The sequence below is a fragment of the Bufo gargarizans genome, chromosome 7, assembly GCF_014858855.1.
Source record: "Bufo gargarizans isolate SCDJY-AF-19 chromosome 7, ASM1485885v1, whole genome shotgun sequence".
Lineage (NCBI taxonomy): Eukaryota > Metazoa > Chordata > Amphibia > Anura > Bufonidae > Bufo > Bufo gargarizans.
Genome location: NC_058086.1, coordinates 6,495,754 through 6,503,553, shown reverse-complemented (window position 1 = coordinate 6,503,553; position 7,800 = coordinate 6,495,754). Strand labels below are relative to the sequence as shown.

General features: G+C 47.3%; 1 protein-coding gene across 1 annotated transcript; it reads right to left on the bottom strand.

Annotated features, from left to right (window-relative positions):
* Nucleotides 1-454: 454 nt before the first annotated feature.
* Nucleotides 455-3,031, bottom strand: ATF4 (activating transcription factor 4). Its single transcript, XM_044301906.1, has 3 exons — nt 2,771-3,031; nt 1,855-2,154; nt 455-1,376 (listed from the first exon to the last, which is right to left on the bottom strand). Exons 2-3 carry the CDS (start codon nt 2,063-2,065, stop codon nt 553-555), a joined length of 1,035 nt encoding a protein of 344 aa, XP_044157841.1. The 5' UTR covers nt 2,066-2,154; nt 2,771-3,031; the 3' UTR covers nt 455-552.
* Nucleotides 3,032-7,800: the final 4,769 nt, after the last annotated feature.

The following is a 7,800-nucleotide window of genomic DNA, read 5'->3' as shown; positions in this document are numbered from 1 at the left end:
CCAAGTTTTGCACATGTGCGGCAGCAGCACAATACTACAGAGCATACTGCACATGCATAAGACTCGGGGAATCATGGCTGCACTGCAGGCTGTCACTCTCAGGCAAGAGGGGATGTTAGGTGGCGTGGTTACTATGACTTAAAGCAAGGAGGCTGCTTCCCCTATTACTTCAAGCTAGCCGGTACGATAGCGCTGATGGAGAATAAAACTTTTTTTTTTTACTTGAGCAGCATCGGACAACAGGCTGAAGCATGATTATTAACAGGCTGCGGGCTACTATGAGGTACTGCTGGCAGGTGTAGATGCATTTTTTGAGGAGACAGGTTCCCTCCCTTTAACAAAGCATGTGTGACGGCAATTCAACCATTCCAAAAAATAATGCATTTTTGTTTTAGACCTAGGGCGTTTTTGGTGATTGCTTCAAGAGCAGAGAAACACATCCAACACACATACATTTAACTATAAAATAATTTATTAAGTAGACATTCATGCACGTTAAACCACATAACCAATATATACAACATACACAGCGCTCCCAAACCTTCTCCTAACCTAAGAACTTTTTGCTCGTTTACTTTTGGCCTTACGGACTTCTTCTATCAGGTCTTTCAGATATTGGATCTCTTTTGCTAAAGAATCTGCCTTCTCCATAAGGGTGTCATTTTTTGATTCCAGTTCTCTGCACTCTGCAGATATTAAGTCTTGCTCTGCTCTCTTCTTTTGCCGGTAGCGAGTGGCTGCTGTTTTGTTCTGCTCCATTTTCTTCTTCTTCTTGTCTACTTTGGGTTGCCCTACAGCTTTTACCTTTGCCAATACTTCTCTATCCTTAGAGGGAAGATCATAGGGTTTGGGTCTCTCAGAAATGGGGGATGTAGGAGGGGACTGAACACTACTAGGGTACTCAACAGTAGATGTGGGACTTTGCTGAGGAGATCCTAGGTATGATGGGCTCGTACATATGCCACTGTCACTATCTGACACTTCTTCCTTTTCACTCTTTACAACTTCAATGGTATATGTAGCAGGGGACCTTTTGTCCTCCTCAGCAACATCTACCTCACTGCCTACATCCAAGATAAAGGAATGGTCTGGACTGGAGACTTGGGACTGTCTAGCATTTGGAGTCGTAGGGGCCACCTGATCTGCCTCCAGTGAGTTTTCTGCAAGAGAGATTTTGTCTGGTGATTGCACATATTGGCAAAACACCACTGGGAGAGGTGGGTCCTCTAGGAGATCACACGAGTCATCCAGCGTGGCCATGAGCTCATCTGGTGAGACGGTGGATTCTAGATCTTCCATCCCAAGCAGGGAATCAAAGTCGAACTCCTTCAGGTCCATTTTTTCCACCATCCAATCCATGCCGGAGAAGGCGTCTCCTAGAAACAAATACTAGAATTATTTTGGGTTGTGTTTTGATGGTCACGTTTTAGAAAAACATTCTCACATCTGTTGCAAAATCATGTTTGATAATAAGTGCACCATGGAAAAAGTGAGATTTCCTCATCTTACAATAAACTATCCTAACAAACCACAGCTCTGATGTTAAATACTTCTGACAAGTTTGATCTTTTACCACCATCCATAACCAGAATAAAAAGGCACAAGTGGCTTAGATGCCTCTCAGATGTTACTGTAACAGCCAACATTCAATTCAGGCCCTTAGATATGACTACTCTCTCAGATTAAACAAATCTGAACTGGTGCCAAATAGGTACAGATGGCCTTTGTTCTGGAAATCATGGCGATTTAAGGTCAGACATCTTCAGTGTGATCATCCTAGATAATCACTGCTTAGTTTGCCCCCAAGTTTTAGGCAGTTTTGTGTAAGATGCAATGTATAACCTTCATCCTTACCCTGGAAACTGCCAAGAGAGTCCTCCAGAGGCAGCAGCAAACCGGAGACGCCATTCTTAGCCTTACCGCTGGACAACCCATGCAATGGGAGGTACCCGGGCTCCTCGATGCAGTCATCCAAGAGACCCAAACTTTCCTCAGCCTCCAAAAACGATTGGTTGAAGGGGGACGAGAAGTCCCCCAACAACATCTCTTCGCTCAATAGGCTCATCTTGTTCAGGTAGCAGATTTTTCAGGTAGAATGTGGATTTTGAGCTTTTCTGGTATACAGCAATGCTGCTGCGGGATACTTTGGGAAGCCTGTGGAGGAGAAAGGAAATCCATGTAGATAAAGCCATAATGAAGACCTGCCATTGTGCTCCCGCAGTCTCCTCTACTGAAGCACAAGCCTGACAGCCTGCCGCTTCCTCATGACCATATATGGTAACTTCCCCCCCCCCCCCTCCCACACCGCACGAGGACAGAGCGGCCATTTCACGGCTCTGCCATCTGATCACTTCCCCGCCGCCATCTTAGCCTTCATCCTTACATCCAACATACAAGGTGCCCAGCAGTCTAGCTGTCATCCAGTTTCCAAGTCGCAAACCAGCCCCAACCCTGAACAAAGAGCAGCGGCTGTCTTCTAGCCTGTCACACAACGCGCCATCTGCTGTGCTGTAATGCGAGACTCCCATGAGCCCCAACGGATTCCCACAGAGAAAGCGCCGAGCAGCTGTCACACTACAGACCAATTTAGGAGAGACGTCCCCCGGGTGCGGGTCACACGAGACACTGGGTATTTCCAGCACTAGCGCCTACAAACGTGGCTGTCCAACGCCCGAGTTTCTCACTACGCCATTTCCCAACGTCCCTATCCGAACCATAACCCAAAAGGACGCACATTCTGCCCTCATACACGTTAGCCCAGTGTACTTACGCCATGTTTGTGCCGAAGCCGGGTACTGCCAGCGCCGCTGGGTGCTGCCGCCTTGCACTGGCCTGGGGAGGTGGGAGCCGCTGGCTGCTGCCGCCGCTATACAGCCATGGCTGCTGGCTTTGGTGGGCGGTCCCGGAGTGTAGACTGTCTCTTCACAGGCAAAACCTAAGGAATGCAATGACGCCTATGCGATAAGATTAGGATTCCTCGTCTCTACGTCTTCTCCTTCATTACACCTGCAGACTGACGTGGCGGGAGCTGCGTTCTTTTCTTATATACAGGCGCAGTGCTAAATGTCATATCCCTCCGCCAAAGCATTGTGCTCAGAGTTCCTCCGCACAACATTCCTGTAAAATCCATGGGCGTGAACTGCCAGTAAGGCTTTATGTCAGGGACCGGAAGTGGGATGGAAATAGTGCTCAGGGGGCCGCGCAGTTCTGACCTAGATATGGTGCCATATGTTATAAGGCTGCTGTTATGTACAAGGGGTGGGTGTAATGTATATACTGGAAATAAAAAAAATAACTCTACAGTAATTCCTGGTAAACTGAATTTCAATTAGGCGCGAAATGTATTTAACATAAGAAAGCCACTTGCCTGTTCACTCAATTCCTGTGCTGAGGGAACTGCCTGGACGTGTGAGGACCCGTCCATCTTTACATGCAGCCATGTAGTGGGGACAAGTGACCGCTGAGGACAGTGAATAGCTATATGCGGTACATATGACGTCAGATGGGACGTCACACTTCTGGTCCACAGGGGTCCAGAATCAGTAGGGACAGGACCCTCAGCACCAATGAACAAGCAAGGGTCTTTCATTTTTACACTTAAAGGGAGTCTTTCACCTAAAATCACTATTATAGTGACAAAGGCTATCACTAAGCCGAAACGTTGCATCTGGAATTAAAACTCACCTTTTTGGACGTGCTGTCTCCATTTTTTGAACATCTAAAAGTTGTTAATATTGGGGGGCCTTTTACCACCTCCCTTGGAGACGAGCACCCGCAGCATTTTTACTTAGGAGTGCTGTCCACCCGTGTTTTTTCTATTATAGAACACTAACATCAGGATCTCCATCACATTCTCCATATTAGAATGCTACCTTCCATATTGCTGTCCATCGCCGATTTTCTCGAAAAAACGCTTTTCTCGCTGGTATCATTGGGGAACACAGGACAGTGGGTATAGCTGCTTGCTGCCACTAGGAGGCGACACTAGGCTGAAAAGTGATAACTCCTCCCCTGCAGGCTATACCCCCTCCAGCCTGGAGAGAGCATATCAGTTTTTAGCTTAGTGTCCTAGGAGGCAGACCTCCCTGCTTAGCAGGGTGTCTCTTTTGATTTTCTTCCAGCACTGGTTGGGGACACAAAATGTCGACCTTTGTGCTCTCAGGGGGGTCACCCAGGAACACTTATGTGTCCTAGAGACCCCCCATCCCCATGAGCCTCCACCATTCAGGTCGGTCACATTACACAGAATACTGTGATCACGATCCAGCAAGCAGAATATTCCACTGACTCTGGATGCTTCGTCCACCACTCTTCCTTATCTAGGTGAGGGTGTTATGCTGGCACTCTGCAGGGTTCTCCTTCGCAGGGAAGTCTTCACGCTAGGGCTAGATGCTCGTAATCACTGTAGTGGGACAGTCGTCCTCAGGTAGGGGTTCTACCCTGGTACTACTTCGGCAGTTGTTCCTGTTCAGAGCCCTTTTCAGGTGGAGGGTTTAAGGTTAGCTCTACTAACTGAGACAGCATGATACCACGACTTCTACAAGATGTCCTCAGGCCTTCCCCTCATTTCTACGCTGGCTTCCGGGCACACGTTCATCAAGTTTTACCGGGTGCCTTCCTAGGCACCAGTGGGTATTGCTCCAGGCAACAAAGTCTGGCAGACGGCAGTGAGTTACGCATCCTAAAGGGCGTTTTTTCTCCATGGGCATGTGATTTTTTTTCCCCTCCCCGTGGACTGCTTTCTGACATCCCATGGTCCTGTGTCCCCCAATGATACCAGCGAGAAAACGAGATTTTTGTGAAACTCACCTGTAAAATCTCTTTCTCGCTTGGTTCATTGGGGGACACAGCTTCCACCCAGTAATTTCTGTTTGCCGTAAATGTTGGCGGTTGTGGAGCCGTTATGGCCCTCAGTTCTGGTTTGATCCGGCTGGCATTGGTCAGTTATTGGTTGTTTATTGGTTGTTTTTTTTCTCCTACTCCTATTGCTTGGGCACAAACTGATATGCTCTCTCCAGACTGGAGGGGGTATAGCCGACAGGGGAGGAGTTATCACTTTTCAACCTAGTGCCACCTCCTAGTGGCAGCAAGCAGCTATACCCACGGTCCTGTGTCCCCCAATGAACCAAGCGAGAAAGAGATTTTACAGGTGAGTTTCACAAAAATCTCGTTTTATTCAATATGTTAATTCTCTTCTATAGGTGCCCAGGGGCGGTGTTCATGCGGACGGTTCCCATGCCCCTCGGCGCTTTTTATACCAAACCCCTCTGGCCGGCCCTAGGTTCTTCTGATTACCTCCTCCCTTCAGTGAGAAATCCTGCGCCGTTCAACAGAATCTCCGCGCCTGCAGACATAAAAAAAATGAGGGGACACCTTCTCAGCAGCAACAGGACTAAGGGATGGCAAAGGAGGAGAGATGATGCTGCGCCGACCCGCCCCTTCTCCGGCTTCAGTACAGTCCTCTGATGCGGCTGCTTACTTCCGCCGGCTAGATCGGGATGTACAGGCTGGCGCATGCGCATTAAACGCTCTGGTGCCTCTGCCCATAATGGGTAATGCTGTGCGCAGGCGCGGAGATTCTGTTGAACGGCGCAGGCGCGGGATTTCTCACTAAAGGGAGGAGGTAATCAGAAGAACCTAGGGCGGGCCAGAGGGGTGAGAGGGGAGGGGTTTGGTATGAAAAGTGCCAAGGGGCATGGGCACCAGCCGCATGAACGCCGGCCCTGGGCACCTATAGAAGCTATTTAACATATTAAATAAAAGTGTTTTTCTGATTAAATCGGCGATGGACAGCAATATGGAAGGTAGCGTTCTAATATGGGGAATGTAATGGAGATCCTGAAGTTAGTGTTCGATAATGGTGATTTTAGGTGAAAGACTCTCTTTAACACCTAATAGGCCTTAGTAGATCTCGCCCTGTGGGTCGGACACCCCCTTTAAGGGTACATGCACACAGACATAATTTGCAGCAGACAATACAAATTACATGGAAATCTGTCACAGATTTTTCTGCAGAATTCACCCTGTGCATTGCAAATTAAAAATCCGCACTACAGGTCAATTTACACAGTGAATTTTCTCCACAGCGTGTGGATGAGATTTCGCTGTTACTTTTGGTGGCCACTAGTAAATCTGCAGTGTCTCCGTCCCTCATGAATCCTTCCCAATGCATCACAAATAATCAGGAATTGTAGTGTGGACTTGAGACTTTCATTGGCGGGCCAACATTCATTCTCAGATTATGACATCCTCCTTTGCACCAGTTGCAGTGAGGTAGAAGTTGCTGAGGAGGACATAATGTCCCCTCTACATATACCGCTTAGATAATGACAGTGGCATATGTATAAGCCCATTATATTAAGGATCACCTTAAGTCCCATATCTACTGTCGAGTACCCTATTAGTGTTCAGTACCCTCCCACATCCCCTATTTCTGAGAGACCCACCGCATATAGCTATTCACTGTCCTCAGCGGTCACATGGCGCCAGGGACACGTCCCCACTGAGGCCACTGAATAGCTGCATGTAAAGATGGATAGGTCATCACACTTCCAGGCACAGGACCCTCAATGCTGGAATGGAGTGAACAGGTAAGTGGCGTTCTTAGGTTATTTCGAGCCTTAAGGTAATTCAGTTGACCAGGAATTATTGTAGTTACTTTTTTATTTTCAGCATGGTCACTTTCTGGTAACTGTTCACCAATATGTTTGTGAGATGATTATATGATACTAATATAATTCTGCAACATTTTCTATATTTCATAAGGTATGCTCCCTTGTTCACAAAGTCTTTTTGTGCTGTCCACACAGAGGTCTTGTCCATAAAATGGCTGCTCATGGAGGGTCATAGGGCAAATCCTCTCCACGCGATGTCGCCTCTATTCAGACATACTGCACCTGCACTAAACTCCCAACAGAACCAGTGCAGATGGTAGGAGCAGTGTATTTGAATGGAGGAGACATCAAATGGAGGTGATCTGCCTTGTCACATGACCCCCCATCAATGGCCATCTTATGGACAGGACCTCTGTTTTGAACGCACAAAAGACATTGTAAACAATGGAAAACATGCATACTTGAAAAACATTACATAGAGCGCTACAAAACATACCAGGTAATACAGTGCCACATACCTCTTACATCCAGTGATGTCCCCTCTCTGATGTAGATGTTCTCTTTCCTCATCTTCACCATTCAGAGCCGACCACCATGATGATTTCTTTCAGCCATCTCTTGTATCTGCAGAGTTTGGCACTCAGACATATTAGTTTCCTCATTTTCCATCATCCTCCAACCTTCTGAACACCCCATCCAGCCACCTCCAATATTGTGCCTGCTGTGCTCCCCGATACTATACTGTAGAAACAGATAGTGCCCCTAAAAATACTAGTACCATGCAGATAGTGCCCCCTTCAATAATTATCGTCACACAGTGCCCTAAAATATAACCACCCAGGAAACAGTGTCCCTGACACTAATAGTGTAAACATATTGTCCTTCAAGCTGATATAGTGATTCATTGCCCATGGATAGTCAGATGTACAGGTGGTTGAGGAGCTTTATCCAGTACTCCTTCTTCCACCAGTCCATAGATTTTACAGACGATCATATGGGTGTGTTATAACTGGTATCACCCGATTGTCTCTGTTCTAAAAGTCCTAGTTAGATTTCCCCTGATGATTTCTTAGATATGAAACGTGCATGTAGAGAGCGGGACTAGATTAGGGCCAATCAGGGCCAGTTCACAGGGAAAGGTTCCTGACGGGGTCGCCCTTTTAAGGACGAGTGCCCTGTGGTGAGG